We start from the raw sequence: 18,793 nt of genomic DNA, 5'->3' as shown, positions 1-18,793 counted from the left end.
TACTTTATGGACATCATTGCTTATGACACGCTTGAGATGTGGTTTTGTCCTCAAGAGACTTATAGTCTATCTGAAAACCAAACTAATTCAAGAAAAAAAAAAGTGAATAATAAAGGACTAAACCAGTGCCTGACAGAGTAGGCAGTCAACAGATATTTGTCAATTAAATGAATGAAAGTGTGAATGAATGATACTCAAGGTACAGAGGGAGAGTGCAATGCAGGTGAAAGAGAAAGACTTGTGGGTTGTCTGAGGAGACATATGCCTAGTCTGAGGACTAGGTCAGGAGAGGGGCCACATGCTCCTGGCTTTCCTAAGTGTACCAAGGGCACCGGTGTGGACGCTGGGACCAGGATGTCTGCGGAGGATGTGCTCGGCCCATGGTCCCAACCGCGCCCGCGGATCGAGGTTCTGCGAGAGAAGGCGCGGTTTTCCACCGCCCCCTCTCCGGCTCAGAGACCAGCAAAGGGCCCTAGGGGAGGAAGCGCAAGTCCGCGGCCCGCCCCGTTGCGTCCCACCCACGGCGTCCCCTCCCCTCCAGCTGCGGGAAAAGCGGCCCCGGGCTCTGCTGCTCCTTGTGGGGCGGGCGGGCGCAGCCGAGGCGGAGCGTGGCGGCGGGCGGACGAGATGCGAGCGCAGCCGCTCTGGGCCGCTGTGCTGGTGCTGGGGGCGCTGGCGGGCGTCGGCGTCGGAGGTGAGTGAGGCTCCCGGTGTTGGGAACGCCGCTCCCAGGTGATCCGCATCCGGCATCCTGCCGCAGCCAAGTTTGCAGAGTTGGTGCGAGGAAACCCGGCCGGCGCGGCTGCTCACGGAGTGAGCGGGGCCAGGCGAGCCTGGAGCTGGGGCACCTTCCCGGCCCCGGAGTGTCAGGGTGATGGGCTACGTAGGGGATGGTCCTCCGGGACGCAGAAGTCTTTAGCCGGGTTAGGCGCCTGCTCTGGGCGGCCTCGACGTGCGCGATGCGCTGAGCCCCGCCTTCAGCCGGGGCTGCGCTCATCGCAGGTGACCTGGCCCGCGGGACCGGAGCCTGGCCGCGGCAGCGAGAGCGAGCTGCGGCTTCCCGGGGCCGTTCCCACGCGTTGGCTGAGGCCGGAGGTTATAGTTTCTCAGATGAGAGGGTGAGCGCGCGGGTTTGCCAGTTACTCGACATTCCTCTTTTTCCTCGTGTTGGACTTCTCCCAAGTTTCACTTTTTATTTTTTTTAACTTGGTGGCTCCCTGCGGGAGCGATTCGGGGGGATGAAGGCTCTGCCTCCTACAGTGTTCCCGGGGTGGCAGCGATGCCGCTGCTTCCGGGACAGACCTCGCATCCGAAGTATCTCCAGTGCATGCGAGAGCCACGCCAAGGGTCCCTGCAGCTGGCCTGGATCCCTGGCTTTGTCTCTCCTGCTGCTGCACACACCATCAGCGGCCAAGGCAGTTGGCATTGGGCGTCATTGGTGCTGGGGAGGGGCAGAGCACAGCGCAGCCTGGGGGTGCTGCCCGTGGTTCTTCCAGAGCCTCGGTGACCTTCCCAGAGAAAACTCTGGCTCAGTCCTCTGGGTGTTCCCGTGCAGAGGAGTTACAAGTGTTCATTTATGTACTTTCAATGAAGGGAGTGGTACTTCTTGTAACAATTTAGATCCTGAAGAAAGTACCGTGTGTGTGTTTTTTTAAATACTCACCTGAGGATATTTTTTCCTTGATTTTAGAGAGAGTGGAAGGGAGAGGGAAAGACAGAGAGAAATATCGATGTGAGAGAAACACATTCGATTAATCTCCTGCATGCGCCCTGACCAGGGCCTGGGCCATTGACCGGAATCAACCCGGGACCCTTTGGTCTGCAGGCCGACGCTCTATCCACTGAGCCAAACCGGCTAGGGCGAAAGTACTTTTTTTTTTTTTTTTTAAGTAAGATTTATTGATAAGTCCATTTCAAATGATAGCTATTCAAAAATACTTGGATGAAAAAAAATACTTTGATGACTACCTTCAAGAAGTGTGTGTATAGCTCTAGCCGGTTTGGCTCAGTGGATAGAGCATCAGCCTGCAGACTGAAGGGTCCCAGGTTAGATTCCGGTCAAGGGCACATGCCGGGGTTGCGGTTCGGTCCCCAGTAGGGGGCGTGCAGGAGGCAGCCAACCAATGATTCTCTCTCATCATTGATCTTTCTATCTCTCCCTCTTCCTTCCTCTCTGAAATCAATACAAACATATTAAAAAAGGAGAAGTATGTATATAAGAGATTATACAGGACAAGGCAACAATATCTTTTTTAAAAATTACATATGATTGCCAAAACCGGTTTGGCTCAGTGGATAGAGCGTCGGCCTGCGGACTGAAAGGTCCCAGGTTCGATTCCGGTCAAGGGCACGTAACTTGGTTGCGGGCACATCCCCAGTAGGAGGTGTGCAGGAGGCAGCTGATCGATGTTTCTCTCTCATCGATGTTTCTAACTCTCTATCCCTCTTCCTTCCTCTCTGTAAAAAATCAATAAAATATTAAAAAAAAAAAATTACATATGATTGACATACACAAAGCTGTACCTATATCCTATATAATAAAATCCTAATATGTAAATCGACCAAAAAGCAGAACAACCAGTCACTATGACACACACTGACCACCAGGGGGCAGATGCTCTACACAGGAGCTCAGCCAGAAGCCAGGCTCACAGCTGGCGAGCCCAGCAGCGGTGGCAGGAGCCTGTCCTGTCTCTGAGGCAGTGCTAAGGACCCCTCGGGGTATGTCACGGGGAGCAGGCCTAAGCTGGCAATCAGACATCCCCGAGGGGTCCCGGACTGCAAGAGGGCACAGGCCAGGCTGAGGGACCCTCTCTCTCCCAGTGCACGAATGTCATGCACCAGGCCTCTAGTAACATATAAGACTAGATAAGTTTGGAGAAAAGTATACACCCATGACACCATCACCACATTCTGTGAATGATAATCTTCATGGAAGAGTTACAGATAATACATAGGGGGCTAAGTTGTTATTGCTGAAGCTTCCCATGTGATGGAAGCACAAACAGGTCAACTGATATCTTCAGTCTGCAATGAGCAGCCTGATGACCATGGCACAGAACTGTGAGTCTCCAGGATTCTGCCCTGGGAGTTGTTAGAGCCATGGCTCAGATGTGGCCTGCTGTTGATGGGGGCAGTGGAGACATACAGAAGGGCAACTCATCTGTCTTTTATGGAGAACCTGCTTCTGTGAACTTAAACCATTTTTTCCTTTCTTTTCTTTTCACATCCACAATTTTCTGAATTTCTGGGTGATTTCTGAGTCTAATCATTATATTTTTTTTTACAGTTTTAGAAGTAAGGTACCATAAGATAGAGAGAGCCTGGTGTGGTTCCTGGCTCAATATTAGTGAAGATGAAGAGTGTATATGTTCTTCTGGTGTTTTTCTCTCCACCCCTCAACCTTAGTATATCTTTTGTTGATCTGGTTTACACATTGTAATGACTCATATAGTATTCCACTGCAGTGACATACCTAAGTTTGCATTCAATATCTTGTAGGAGATCTGTTTGCAGATTTGTTATAATTTGGGTGATTTCAGCAGTGGTGACTGGTTGTGCCGATTTAGTCCCAGACTCCCTCTGAGGCAGGGTAGAATAGTGTTTAAAAGCATGGGCTCTAGAGCCAGATCTTCAAGTAATCAGCCCCCAGTGAAAGTAAATATTTTATATTTGAAACCCCTATGCTCTTACTAGTAAACACTACCTGTGGCTGGGTTGCAGGCATCATCAGATCCTGGGGAAGCAGGTGGTGGGATGAGAATAGGAGAGTTATGTTGGGACACACAGTGTTGAAGGGACACGGAAAGAGCTGGGTGTGGGTGGCAAAGAGACGCTCCCAGAATAGTAGGGTCTGGTATGGAGAGAAGAGAGGTTGTTTGAGGGTAGAACTGACTTTTGGAACTTATGTTCAGAGGTGATCTTTTCAGCATCACCCAAGAAGTACTGGGTTTTGTGGCTTCCCCATATGTAGGTCTTTATTCTAATTTGGGACCTAATGGGTAAGTTTTATTTGCTATCATCATCTAAACTTATTCGTTCTGAGCTGGTCTGTCTCCCCCACCACCCGCCCTCTTCCTGGAGGAGACACACAGCAGGGCGCCACTCTCCTTTATCCTTCTCAAAATTGTGAGTGTGAGTGACAAAGGTCTCCTGGGGACAACATAAGAGAGGGCCAGGAGGCAACAGTGAGGAGGGGGAGTCTGGATATGACTTAAGTTTAGATTTCTCCTTCTGATTTTGTATCTTGGGAACTCTACAACTGAGCCCTGTGCAGCAATTCTCAGGGGCCGAAGAGACATGGGAGGAAAGCTTGTTGGCTGGGGAAAGGGACAGCTATGCTTAAAGCCAGTCAGATGTGGGTTTAATTCTTGATTTCAACTCTTGTTGGCTGTGTGACCTTGGGCAAGTTACTTAATCTCTTGAGTCCTCAGTTTCCTCATCTGTAAAGTGGAGAAAACCATACTTCTATGATTGTGCCAATTAAATGAGAAAAGGCACAAAATGGCAGCTACTATTGTCATTGTTCTTGCTATCCATGCTATCTACTATGTATTGGAGGCAAGAGCTGTCACTGCTTCATGAGTGTGTGCAATCCAAGCTCCCAGCATGAGACTGATGGGGTCCTTTCCCCACACCTATGTAACAAGGGATCCCTTTTGATTTCAACCCATTCGCTGTTGGTGGCTTGGCATACCTCAGCCATTCTGTCCCAACAAGAACCCATGGAAGAGGCTAGGAAAGAGAGAGGCTTATTCACTTGCTTTGTCCATGAGAAAACCTTAAATTCTGTCTCTGGGTAAAGAGGAAAGGAAAGGTTGTCCATGAGATTTCAGGGTCCATGAGGAGAAGGACATGTCTATTTGGTCAACATTTTTTTTTGTCCAATGCCTGGCACATAGGCAGCAACATAAATCCCTATGGAATGCTAGGAAAAGGCATCTAGAGGTGATGTGCCTCACTTTCAGAAACTCAATATTTGAGTATCTGCATTCATTCACAGAAGACCCGCAAGTGCTCCATCTGGGCATTCGTCGAATACAGCCGAGACCATGAATTCTTTGCACATTTGGACCTTTGCACTATTGCACCATTTAGACCTTTGATCTGAGGGTGCTGGAAAGTCAGGGGACCCTCTGAGAAGTGTCTGCCCCCCCCCCACCTTCCTGGAGGAGACACACAGGAGGGCGCCACTCTCCTTTATCCTTCTCAAAATTGTGAGTATGAGTGACAGAGGTCTCCTGGGGACAACATAAGAGAGGGCCAGGAGGCAACAGTGAGGAGGGGGAGTCTGGATATGACTTTGGAATTTCCTAATAGAAATCCCTCCTCTGCAACTCCCCACCCCACTCGGGATCTCTGGTTATCATCCTCTCCAGCCCTAAAAATCCTCCTGCCCTTGTTGGCAGGAATAGTGAGGAAGCATGCCCACAGGAACCACAACTCATGAATCAGCAGACAGATAATTAACTGGGGGAATGATGGAGCAGCTTTAGGGATAAACCACTGGACTTGACCCAGCCCCCTCTGCTGCCCACAGAGCTGGCCTGCTGCTTTACCCCGTCGCCCCTTCTCCCTTCTGAACCCTGACCCTTCCTGAGCAGGAAGATCAATGTGCCTGATGGAGCTCAGGTCACAAATGGAAATGCAGGTGGGAGCAGGGAAATCACACTGCCTATTTTCCCGGTGTAAAACGCCGGTATTTATTTAAATGTGAAACTCTCCATGCACACAGCATCTCCAGGAACACTCATTTTTAAAATTTAAGTTTATTGAGGTATAATTTACATACAGTAAAATTTATTCTTTTTAGGGTATACAGTTCTATGAATTTTGACAAATGCACATTTAGGTAACCATCAGCATAATCGAGATATAGAATATTTCCATCACTCTAAACCAGCAATTTTCAACCTTTTTCATCTCATGTCACACATAAACTAATTATTAAAATTCTCACCACACCAAAAAAATGTTATATTTTTTGCCAACCTGAGGGGGGGAAAAAGGTACAATATTGACTCAGTCACATTGAACAGCTATTGTTGTGTTGGTTGTTGTCATTTTTTTATTTGACAGTCTAAGGGAAAAGAAGTCAGTGCTCCTGACTAAATAGTTAGGTATGGCATGTTTAAAAAATTCTTGCAGCACACCCGTGCGTCTGCCACAACACACCAGTTGAAAATCGCTGCCCTAAACAGTTCCCTTGAGCTCCTTTGTCATCAGTTCTCTTTCCCCATCTTTAGTTCCTGGCAACCACTGATCTGTTTCTTGTCCTTATAGTCCTGCTATTTGCAGCATCTATATATATAAAAGCCTAAGCGACCATTATGACCGGCTAGTAGCTATGACGTGCACTGACCACCAGGGGGGCAGACGTTCAACGCAGGAGCTGCCCCTGGTGGTCAGTATGCTCCCACAGCCAACTTCCCATGGTTGGCCAACCTCCCACGGTCCCTCCCCGCAGCTGGCCAGCCAACCTCCTGCAGTCCCTCCCCCCAGCCAGCCAACCTCCCATGGTCCTTCCCCCTGGCTGGCTGGCCAGCCCTGATTGGGACTGGGCAAGATGGCCCCAATTGCTGTCTAGGCTGAGGGACCCCACCCGTGCACGAATTTGTGCACCGGGCCTCTAGTATCATATAAATGAAATCATACAGTATGTAGCCTTCCAAGTCTGGCTTCCTTCACTTAATAGTAGTGTGATACATGTGAGTTTCCTTGGTTGGTGTTGCATGTATCAGAATGCTAAGAGGTTATCCGAGGCTACTTCATTTTCCTCAGGTGTTGAGACTGTTACCCTGAAAGCAGGAGACTACATCCATCAAACCTGGATCCAATTTTCAATTTCTTTTTTTTTTAAAATATATTTTATTGATATTCCACAGAGAGGAAGGGAGAGGGACAGAGAGCCAGAAACATCGATGAGAGAGAAACATCAATCAGCTGCCTCCTGCACACCCCCCACTGGGGATGTGCCCGCAACCAAGGTACATGCCCTTGACCGGAATCGAACCCGGGACCCTTCAGTCCGCAGGCCGACGCTCCATTCACTGAGCCAAACCGGTTTCGGCCAATTTTCAATTTCTTAATTTTCTAACTGGATAGATGTGTCTGGCCCATGTAGATTAAGCCATTAGATTCTCCAAGTGCTAAGTAGTAATTAATATCTTCAGGATATTGGAGAGAGTTCTGCAGCAACCAGCACTTTTATTATTCTTGGTCCTAAAAGCATTGGATAGTTTATGGCCAAATATGGTATGTCACAATCCTAGGATCCAGAAACTGTTAAGTAAGCCTGGGGATATTCTACCTTAAATTTTTATTTTTTTGGTAGCATCTTTAAAAAAAAATTCCACTGTAAGTCTTCCTTTCTGCTTTCTGTCATGTTTCCACAAAAAATACTTTCCCTCCCTATCAGTGTTTCTTAGTTCAATTAGTAAAGATATTCAAACATTCAAGGAAAGAGTGAGAGCTATTTCCTCATTATAAGAAAGTCAAACATTGGAGGGTAAAATGGCTGGTTCCCCTCTAATTCTATTCCCCGATAATGTCCACTATTGATAAGATGGGGTGTTCAATTCAGATCTTTTCCTCTTGCACATATAATTCTCATGTGTATGTGTATTCCTTTACCTAAACTTTTGTTACATTTTTTTAAAACTTGCAAAAGCTACTTCCTTTCATATAGAACAAAATAAAATAACACTTCAATGTGAAAGGAACCGTGGGTCTGGAATTGAGAAACGTGTATTTGATTTGTGGCTCTGCAGGCTTTTTCATCATTTTGCTGTGTGACTTTGAACAAGTCATCTTACCTCTGGGCCTCAGTCTCTTTGTGTCTCAGGGGCTGAAAAGTTGGCAAAGGAGATGAAAGGAGAGACTTTGGTTTGCTCCTGCCCCTCCCCACCATTAGCTGGAGAAGTTTCCCCTTTAATTGATTAATAATGTGAAATTCCATGTAAGAATTTTTAGAGGGCAAAAAGGAAGGTCTGCAGCTAAAAACATGCTTGAAAAACTTCATCCTAGAAGAGAGCTCCAGATGTTTAGCAAAAGGCACATTTAGTAGCTACTTTAAAAGTCCATGTGGTCAACCCTAAACCTCTTTGCTAGTGGACGTCTTGAGTATATATAGTTATTTATCATTATTGTTATTTCTCAAGCAGGATCATCCATGATAGGATCATTGTCACTTAATAATATACACAAGGCATCTTTTTATGTCAGTTTATGGCTTGCCATTATTTATCCCAAGAGCTATAATTCCAGCCAGAAGGCATACCGTTATATGGATATACCTGAATTTTTTTTAACCAATTCCTTGTTGGCGGACACTGGGGTCATTCCCAATTATTTGCTACTAAAGGTAAAACTGCAGGAGATATTCTTGTGCATTATTATGCCTTTTTGTTCATGTTTCTATAGGCTGATTTTTAAAAAAATATATATTTTATTGATTTTTTACAGAGAGGCAGGGAGAGGAATATAGAGTTAGAAACATCGATGAGAGAGAAACATCAATCAGCTGCCTCCTGCACACCCCCTACTGGGGATGTGTCCGCAACCAAGGTACATGCCCTTGACCAGAATCGAACCTGGGACCCTTCAGTCTGCAGGCCGACACTCTATCCACTGAGCCAAACTGGTTAGGGCGGCTGATTTTCTTTTTTTAACTTAAGCTGTTGGGTCAATGGACATGAATATTTTAAATTTTAATAGGTTTTCCCAAATTGTCCTCTCAATTTGTCTTCCTATGAAGACAGATTGGCAGCGAGGACTGGTGACAGCACCGTTATCTGCTGTCCATACCCACATGAGCTGGAAGAGGAAAAGTAGCAGAACCGGACAGCTGATTGCCAAGGTCACCAACAGGGCATTGCTGGGCTGGGCCTCAAACAGAGCTTGGTACAGGCTTGCCTCTTCTCTGTCCTGAGTGAATCAGATGGGAGGTGGGGCCTGTACTGATAAAACTTTCCAGAATTTGAGATGCAACATTTGAATCAAATATCGTTAGACCACTGAGCATATGGAGAAAAGATAACCCACATGCAGATTTGTGCAACCACTATGGAAAACAGTGTGGAGGTTCCTCAAAAAATTAAAAATGGGACTACCTGATGACCCAGTGATTCCACTTCTGGGTATATATCCAAATAAACCCAAAACACAAATTTGAAAGAATATATGCACCCCTATGTTCATTGCAGCATTATTACAATAGCCAAGCTATGGAAGCAATCCAAGTGCCTACCAGCAGACCAGTGAATAAGGAAGATGTGGTACATATATACAATGGAATATTACTGGACCATGAAAAGAACAAAATCTTACCATTTTGTAACAAAAGTTTAAGTAAAGGAATACACATACACATGAGAATTATATGTGCAAGAGGAAAAGATCTGAATTGAACACCCCATCTTATCAATAGTGGACATTATTGGGGAATAGAATTAGAGGGGAACCAGCCATTTTACCCTCCAATGTTTGACTTCCTTATAATGAGGAAATAGCTCTCACTCTTTCCTTGAATGTTTGAATATCTTTACTAATTGAACTAAGAAACACTGAGAGGGAGGGAAAGTAGTCTTTTTGTGGGAACATGACAGAAAGCAGAAAGGAAGACTTACAGTGGAATTTTTTTTCAAAGATGCTACCAAAAAAAATAAAAATTTAAGGTAGAATATCCCCAGGCTTACTTAACAGTTTCTGGATCCTAGGATTGTGACATACCATATTTGGCCATAAACTATCCAATGCTTTTAGGACCAAGAATAATAAAAGTGCTGGTTGCTGCAGAACTCTCTCCAATATCCTGAAGATATTAATTACTACTTAGCACTTGGAGAATCTAATGGCTTAATCTACGTGGCTTAATCTAGCCTGGATGGACCTAGAGGGTATTATGCTAAGTGAAATAAGTGAGTCAGAGAAAGACAAATACCACGATTTCACTTATATGTGGAATCCAAAGAACAATATAAATGAATAAACAAAACAGAAACAGATTCATAGATACAGAGAACAGACTGATGGTTGCCAGAGACGAGGAGGATTGGGGGACTGGGTGAAAAAGGTGAAGATATTGAGAAGTACAGATTGGGAGTTGCAAAATAGTCATGGGGATGAAACGTACAGCATAGGGAATATAGTCAATAATTATAATAACTTTATATGGTGTCAGTTGGGTACTGGGAATACCAGGGGACCACTTTGTAAAGTATATGATTGTCTAACCACTATGCTACCCACCTGAAACTAATACAAAATAATATTGAATGTAAACTGTAATTGGAAAAAAAGAAAGAAAAACTATAATAGTTAAGCCAGTAGGAAGAAATGGACGCATGTGCATTGTTTGAGGGATCTTGGGCCCTGGGAGGCTAGACCTCCTAGACTCCTAGTCACCCTGTTGATGCTTTCTGGTTGGGAAATAAACTTACAGAGCTGGCAGCACCTTGAAGATCATCGAATTGAACACCCTTTATTTTACCGAGAGGCAAAAAGGGAGGCCCTGAGGGTGAAGTGACAATTAGTTCAGTGGCATTGGTGTGGTCTATCCCTGGGGACTCCTGTCTCCTGACTAGTGATTTCTCCCCTATATCCTATTACTGACAAAGGACTTTTCTTTTGTCTGACTCTGAGATGGAGGGGAGTGGGATGGGCAGGAAGTGATTATCATAAAGGCAAGGAAGAAAGAAACCAACACTTATTGAGCATCCACCATGGATGGTTCCTTCACATATGTTATCTCATTTAAACCTAACAACTCATGGCATAAGTATTCTGCCCATATTTGGGAGCATGGGGGAAAGGAAGCAGTTGCTTAGGGTCTCCAGTGCATTGCTGATATGGTGGGTTAGACTTGTTAAAGTCCAGGGAACAATGATAAGTTCTTGAATAGGGATGTGACCAAGAATCAGCGTCCTTGGACCTAGAGAGAGCATGAAGGGGTGTGCCTGAGGTCACACAGCTTTCGATGGTAAAAGCGGCTTTAGATCTGTCCTGCTTACCAGTCTGCATGCTTGCCGCACTGTTCCCACTGTCCCATGATAATAGTGTTCATTCTTTTACTATCCCTGCCCTTACGGTGTTTCCCAGAGACTGGGTGTTAATTTAGATCTATCTGGGGATGGGCTTCATTGAGTGTTCACACAGTTAAGGACGATAACCAGACGTGATCTGGCTTTACATGGGCAGGGTCTGCTGGCTAAAGGGTCAGTGAAAGGGTATAACCAGTGGATCAAAACATTTGAACTTTGCCCAAGGGGATTTACTTGCCCAGAGCAAAATCCTTCCTATCTTTCCATCATACCCCACAAGCCATTCATCAGCAAGTCCCCAGAATATATCTGGGGTCTGACCACACTGTCGACACTACTACCATTCCAATCCAAACCCCTGCCATCTGTTGGCTGGATTATTGTAATAGCTTCCCAATTGGTTTCTTTCTGGTCTTGCTCCCTCTCAGTAGCCAGGATGATTGTTTTCTGCTCAAATTCCTCCAGTGGCTTCCCACCACATGGAGCATGAAAGCTGCACTCCCTACCACAGCTATAGTTTCCTGACTGCTTCTCCAACCACCTCTCTGCCTCTCTCCTCCTCCCTCTTTCTCCCTACTATTTCTTTTTTAAAATGTATTTTTATTGATTTCAGAGAGAAAGGGAGAGGGAGAGAGAGATAGAAACATCAATGATGAGAGAGAATCATTGATTGGCTGCCTCCTGCACACCCCATACTGGGGATGGAGCCTGCAACCCCGGCATGTGCCCTGGCCGGGAATCGAACCCTGACCTCCTGGTTCATAGGTCGATGCTCAACCACTGAGCCACGCCAGCCAGGCCCTACTATTTCTTTAAGAAGCTGAAGTCCATCTAGCTCTTGTCATAGTTCTTTTCTGTAATGCTCATCCCCTAGATTGTTCCATGGCTTCCTTCTGTATACCATCTTGAGATGTTAACTCAGAGAGGCCTTTCCTGACCACACTTTCTAAAGGAGGCTCCCTCCTCTCAATGTTGCTATTCCTCTATCCTGCCTTATTTTCTAAAGCATTTACCACTGTTTGAAACTGTACTTGTTGTTGTGTATATTTTTTGTTTTCATCTTCCTCACTAAAATTTACAGGAGTAGGAGGTTTGTTTAGTTCATCAATGTATTTTCAATGCCTAGGAGAGTGCTGGGCACAGTCAGATGCTCAATAAAAATTTGTTGAGTAAATGAATGAATGAATGAGTGCTGCCACCATGACATATTTGAGAAGAAAGGTGCAAAACTAACCACTTTTCCATTGTCCATAGGTGGGTTAACCATAGCAAAGTTCTCATTCCAGGCTGGCTTTTCTCAATTATGCGGAGAATTGCAGGGCACTGTTTCTCAAAAGCATGTCACATTTGCTATGGAAATACAAATCCATTTGGTATTAGGTTCTTAGGGCTGCCAAAACTGGGTGGCTTAAGACAACAGAAATATATTCTCTCTGGAATCTAGAAATCTGAAATCAAGGTGTCAGCAGGGCCCTGCTCCCTTTGAGACTCCGGAGAGAATCCTTCCTTGCATCTTCCTGTCTCTGGTGGTGGCTGGCAGTCTTTGAGTTCCTTGCCTTCAGTCTCTGCAGTCTCTGCCTCTGTCATCACGTGGCATTCTCTTTTTCGGTCTCTCTCTTCATGTGGTGTTTTCCTTTTATAAGGACATCAGTCTTGTTGGATTAGGGCCTTCCCTAATGATTTCACCTTGATTACATCTCCAAGGACCTTATTTCCAAAAAATGTCACAATCATAGGTACTTTCACATATCTTTTTGGGGGACACAGTTCAATCCATAACACATTTTAATATCGGTGGAGGCAAATTATACAAATGCCTTCTAATGTTGAAGACCATATTGAATTGGCTCTGATATACTTAAAAAAGACATTGTAAAATCTCTAAAATTGGGACATCCTACATGGTAGTTTGGATTTCCTACTGCTTTGAGCTATGCTTCCTGGAGCTTTCTGCTCACAGCACGGTGGTCTGTGTTCCCTGGAACTCCCCCTGCCTGTCTCCTTCCCCTTCCTTGTGTTACTGAGCTGCTGCTACATTGAATGAAAGAACAAAAATAAAATAATCTTTCTTAGCAACTTGCTCTAGAGAAGCCACTTGTGCACTCATAGGGCAGTTAGCATGAGATGTTTTGTTTTTGGATGACTCACCCAGCCAGGTGACTGCGCTGGAAGACCAGGCACTGCCTGAGTCACCCTGTGTCCCCATGGACCTAATTAGTAATGAGCCAAAAGTCAGTGGCAGGGCTGGGGACCCAGGCCAGAATTCTCTGGCAGACAGTAAGAGAGATATCCCCAGTGTTTACAGTACGAATCATCCTCCCTTCCCACTAACACGTCTCCCTCTGACAGCCCTCTCCTCAAGTCCCCTGGCCCCACGAGGGTGGCCCGTTTCTGCATTCTGACATCCTGTCTCATTGGACAGCATGTCCTCAAAATAGTTCTCATTGACGCATTATGACTTCCACTGGTTCCAACTCCCTTCCTTGTTTTTCTTTTTTCTCCCTTTTTCCCACCCTTCGTCTCTTTTCTGGTTCTGTGAATGGTGCTGAGGTGCCAAACCATCGTTTTCTACTACTTTCCAGGCAAACTTTTTGGCTGCCCTTGTCTATTGTTTCTAACTGGCCTGCTCTGCTTGGCCATCCCTCCTAGCTTGGATTTTTGAACACACAACATTCCTAACTCCATTTAGAAGCCAGATCTGAGGATTGATCATTGTCTTCTAGCCTGAGGCTTTCTGGCTCCATGCCCTCACTACCCCTGTGTTCAGGGTGTCCTGTGGAACTGTCTTTAGGAGGGGAAAACAAAAGTAAAACCTTCACCGGCCTGAAACAGCTGGGGCCACAGGATAAAACAACAACAACAAAAACAATAGCGCCCAGCTGGTGTGGCTCAGTGGTTGAGCGTCGACCTATGAACCAGGAGGTCATGGTTCAATTCCCAGTCAGGGTGGTGTGTAGAGGCAGCCGATGGATAGGTCTCTCTCATCATTGATATTTCTATCTCTCTCTTCCTTCCTCTCTGAAATCAATAAAAATATATTTCAAAAAACAATAGCAACTGTGAAAGCATTTGTTGAGTGCTTTCTCTGTGCCAGCCATTGTGCTCAGAGTTTGACAGAGATGGGTTCATTGAACCTTTTGATCACCCTGTGAGGACCAGGGCCAGCCCCCCTTGTTTCCCTGCTCTGGCTAAACTGTTAGAGAGGAAAGGGGTGGTAGGAGTTGTTTCTTTTTGGCAATGACAGAGCTTTGATGAAGATCCCCACTTCTCCAGCAGGGCTGAGTCTGGGCCCCTGAGGCTGAACAGGAACACAGGCCTTATGAATGACTGGAAACAGAGGCCCAAACTCCTTCCACATGTTCAGGAGGGAGGGGTGGCTTCAGAACAGCAGCTCACTGAATCAGCATGGCCCAGTCACAGAGACTTCTGATGAGTCAATCACTCTCAGCCACCGTATTCCAGGAACTTGCCCTTGATGGCAGGCCTTGGTGGGGGGTATTGGGGATGGTTGTTATTGGTTCTCATGAAACCAACCTGTGATTCATTAAAAGGAGATGTAAGGGCAACTGGGTAGCCATCACTCCCCAGGCATAGCTTCCTAAAGAACAAATCCCAGGAGCACTTCATCCTCTGAGGTCAGGGACTGCCCATTCACAAGGAGGGGTCTTGCTGTTATTTATTTCACATCTGAGGAGGCTTTCCATTGTGGCTGCAAGTCAAGGACTTATAGGGACATGCTAAGTTGAGAATGAATAGGTAAATGTATAGACTGGGAAAATTTTTTCAAAAATAAGTTGACAGTGTACTCCACGGTCACGTCCTTCTAACTCTTCACGTGGTCTCCTTTCCCTAGTGAAAATCGATGGCATTTATGTCCAGAATTACACTTCTGGGTGCTAATCCCATTGCAAACTTCAAAACGGGAAGCAGATTCCTAAAACAGTTCAGGCTATGCTCCTCTCAGAACTCTTCCAATAAGGGGGGCTGTCTTCATATCTGGCTAGAGAAAGAGCAATTGTGATTCAAAAATGGTTAAGGTTCTGCAAGGCAATAAACCCTAACCTTTGGGGATCCCCTTTCCTACCAGACAGAAATCATTTGTGTTGCTGCTGGGTAAGAATCATATACCTTGTTCTCATCGAGAATCATTTCCATTGTTATTGATTTTCTATAAGTGAACCTCTACTCTTAAAGAGTTGCATTCTAATTGATCGAGGTCAAATAAAGGTACACACCACTAGAAAGTCAGATAATCCCTAAGCATGGTGGGTCTACTAGTCAACACCCTGAATTATATTGGAAGGGCACCCAGAATTCCCTTCGCCTATTTCCAAATTTTGGATAATTTTTCTTAACACTTCTGTGTGTGTGTGTGTGTGTGTGTGTGTGTGTGTGTGTGTGTATGTGTGTGTATAAGCACATTTTCTTGGTATGTTTTTGTCCAGAAGTTGGAAGGGCGGGAGTTCAGTCACACTATAATAAAATGGACTGAGACCTTCAGCTCAATGAGAAGTTTTGGAGACAATGGGAAAACATCCCAACTGTCAAAATGGTTTCTCTTCAATAGATTTGCTAGTCTCACCAGCTCGGGGTAAAGAGGCTACTTTAGCAAACTGGATAAAGGAACAGTCAGGATAACTGGGTCATGGAGAAGAATGGGTTTTTCTCATTTGCTCCTTATATTGGAAAAGGGTGTTCCTGGGGCGCTGAAGGGTTCACCTGGCTGAGGCCAGGTTTACCTGAGCTAGGGAAGGCAAGGAGGATGGCGGCTTTCTGTCTAAGACTTAGACTCTAAGTAAAAGCCTAAGGTTTTCTTCAAGGCTGGGCTTCTCAGAGCTATTTTGGGCCCTCTGTTTGTCCCTGCTCCTCCCTTACCCTGCTTTTCCTCTGTCCTTTGACAGTATGAAGACTGTTGACATTTGAATACTTCTCCCTTACCTCGGTGAATTCTTGTACACATCCTGTGAGACACATATCATTTCATAGAGGTTATTGAGTTGCCCGAAGTCATGACACAGCTAGTTAGCAGAGCATTCAGAATTCAAGTACAGGCTTTCCAACTCCAAAATTCCATGTTCTTTCAGCTTGTATCAGTCAGCCTTTTCTAACATTTCTGCAATTCTCCCTGGAGCATTCTATGCTTGGACCCAAAGATATATGTTTTGGGAAGTTTGATAAGATTCCAGAAATTGTTTTCTTTTTCCTGGTAGGCCGATGGGGTCTTGTCATGGCCATCCCAACCCCCCAATATTTAGGTTGCATGTTAATGTTAGTGCATCAAGGTTTTGGAGCCCCCGTGTAATGGCTGTGAATATATCATCAGAATAATTGGAGAAAGGACACATTGCCATTGCTCTGGACCTCAGATTTTCATTTGCACAGTGTAGGTGTCAAACCAGTTGCTAATTCAAACCTTTCCATCACTTATGAGCTGACACTTTGGTCCATGGCTCAGCCTTGCTCCATCACCTGCCATCACTGTGGCCTCATCAATGGTGGTCAGTGATGAGTTTCTCCCGACCTTCCTCATCCTTCTTATCCAACAGCATGTGTTTGGTAAATGTCTGTGGTCCAGTTAGGGTGAGTGTGTGTGCATCTGAGAGCTATAAACCTGGGCATTTGGGAAAGTTGGGAAGCATGGGGCAGGCCCGTTGCTTTACCAAGTCAGATCAGGGTTAATGCCTTCGTCTCTCTGTTGCAGGACCAAACATCTGTACCACACGAGGCGTGAGCTCCTGCCAACAATGTCTGGCTGTGAGTCCCATGTGTGCCTGGTGCTCAGATCAGGTAAGGAGCAGACACTTAACCTTACTACTTCCCAGACTTAGCTGCTTTTGTGCAAGAACAGACCCATGGGAGATCTCCCTCCTAAATACACAAGCCCTTTGCCCCTTCTGCACAAAACTAGGGCGCAGCCTTCCCATTGATGGATGCTGAAGTGAGCTGTTATGGGGTGTTGCTGGGAAGGCAATCCAGGGTTTACCACATGGCTCGTGGCCCTGGCCAATTTGGTTGGTCCTCCTGGACTTGCTGTAGCCATTGCCACCCTTTACCACACTTTGCTTACTTCTTATTGGGGTGGAATATTCCACAGAAGTAGAGCCTCAGATCTCAAAAGGAGAGGTAGGAGAGGGTTATAGGTACACCAGGGATGCTGGTTTATAGACATCCCAGAATTTTTAAAATGCAAATAAAAAAGGATCTTACCCTTGTGTGGGGAGATGTTTCGTCAGAAGGTATTTTCTCTTTTCTTTTCCTCTCTGATGATTGAGCCCCATGACTTTACCTTTTTTTTCTCTCTCTCTCTCTCTTCCTTTTCTCCTTCTTTTCCTCTCCTAGGTGTCAATGAGGGAAGGACCAACTTGATGAGGATGAGTGGGTGACAGGAAAGGGTTAGCTGTGTCTAGGCAGAGGGTTTGTTGTGTCTGGGGCCCTAGGGAATGAGCATGTCTGGGGGAATGGCTGTGTTTGTGGCTGGGATAGGAATTTGGAGCTGGCAAGACCTATTTGGTGTGTGTGTGTGTGTGTGTGTGTGTGTGTTTGTGTGTGTGTGTATGTGTGTGTTTGTGTGTGTGTATGTGTGTGTTTATGTGTGTGTGTGTTTATGTGTGTGTGTGTGTATGTGTGTGTTTATGTGTGTGTGTGTGTGTGTGTGTCTGGAAAGTTTCCAGTAATTACAGAGTTGGAGGCTGAGTCACTGGCCTGGCCCCTGGCAGGTGGTTACCTGAACTCCCAGCATGGCTGTATCTCAGTCATCTGAGGCTTACTCTCTATCACGACAGCATGTTCCTGCCCTTGGCAGTTTTTGGACTGCTCTAACCTAGGCTCTCATTCTCTCTGTCTGCTTCTCTTCCCAATCTACTGAGTTTCCTAAAAAGGCAACTTCCTGACAGGCGGGTGGTGGCGGGCGTGGGTGTGTGGGAGTGGGAGGCTGTGTTTATGCCTCTGCAAGGGGGCTGATTGCCAAAGGCAGAGGCCAGCTCAACACACTGCTTTGGCCTGTGTGCAGTTCAGCACGGGAACTGCTTCCAGAGGCAGCTGCCCAACATCTGGGCCACATTGACTTCATTTAGCAAATGAAACATTCCCTGGGCTGCGAGTGGGGGTGCAGAGGGGGATGGGTGAGCTGTTCCCCTCTACTCTAAAGGTTCTCCACCCCTCTGGGCTGAGCTGGCTGCTCAAGTGTGATGTGGTCTCCTCCCTTCTCATTTGCCATATCCTTCTTCCCTTGGTCACCATCCTGATAGCATTAAGTTTCCTTTACAAGGAAGTTGGAGTTCTGCAGCTGAACCCTGGAAGATGGGAGAGCTAGATGGGGCGGGTGCCTTATTGGATGGATGGCCTGAAGCTGGCTGGGGCAGTGAGGTAGCCACGGGAGCAGCCCAGTATCTTCCTCCCTCCTTTTTCCCCCCCAAAGCAGGAGAAAATGGAGACAACTATGGCCCAGAGGAGTCTGGGGGAAAAGAAAACATATTCTTTTTTAAAAAAATATTTTTATTTATTTTAGAGAGGAAGAGAAAGAGAGATAGATGAGAGAGAATCATTGATCAGCTGCCTCCTGCACACCCCACACTGGGGATCCAGCCCACAACCCGGGCATGTGCCCTGCCTGGGAATCGAACCCTGACCTCCTGGTTCATAGGTCGACACACAACCACTGAGCCATGCTGGCTGGGCAAGAAAACATATTCTTAAGAGTGTTGTCACCTTTCTTGATCTGCATAGGGACAAACTGTATAACTGAGATATGCTGA

General features: G+C 46.0%; 1 protein-coding gene across 1 annotated transcript in view; it reads left to right on the top strand.

Annotated features, from left to right (window-relative positions):
• Positions 1-582: 582 nt before the first annotated feature.
• ITGB3 (integrin subunit beta 3) overlaps positions 583-18,793 on the top strand; it is a 53,987-nt gene continuing 35,776 nt past the window's right edge. Inside the window, exons 1-2 of the mRNA XM_080679212.1 lie at positions 583-694; positions 16,741-16,826. Of these exons, the coding sequence (XP_080535338.1) occupies positions 628-694; positions 16,741-16,826 (153 nt within the window). The 5' untranslated portion in view covers positions 583-627. The remainder of the gene's footprint in view (positions 695-16,740; positions 16,827-18,793) is intronic.

The sequence above is a fragment of the Plecotus auritus genome (genome assembly GCF_963455305.1).
Source record: "Plecotus auritus genome assembly, chromosome: 7".
In the NCBI taxonomy this organism is placed as follows: Eukaryota; Metazoa; Chordata; class Mammalia; order Chiroptera; family Vespertilionidae; genus Plecotus; species Plecotus auritus.
Note: the sequence above shows the minus strand (reverse complement) of the source record. Positions and strands in the feature narration are given on the sequence as shown.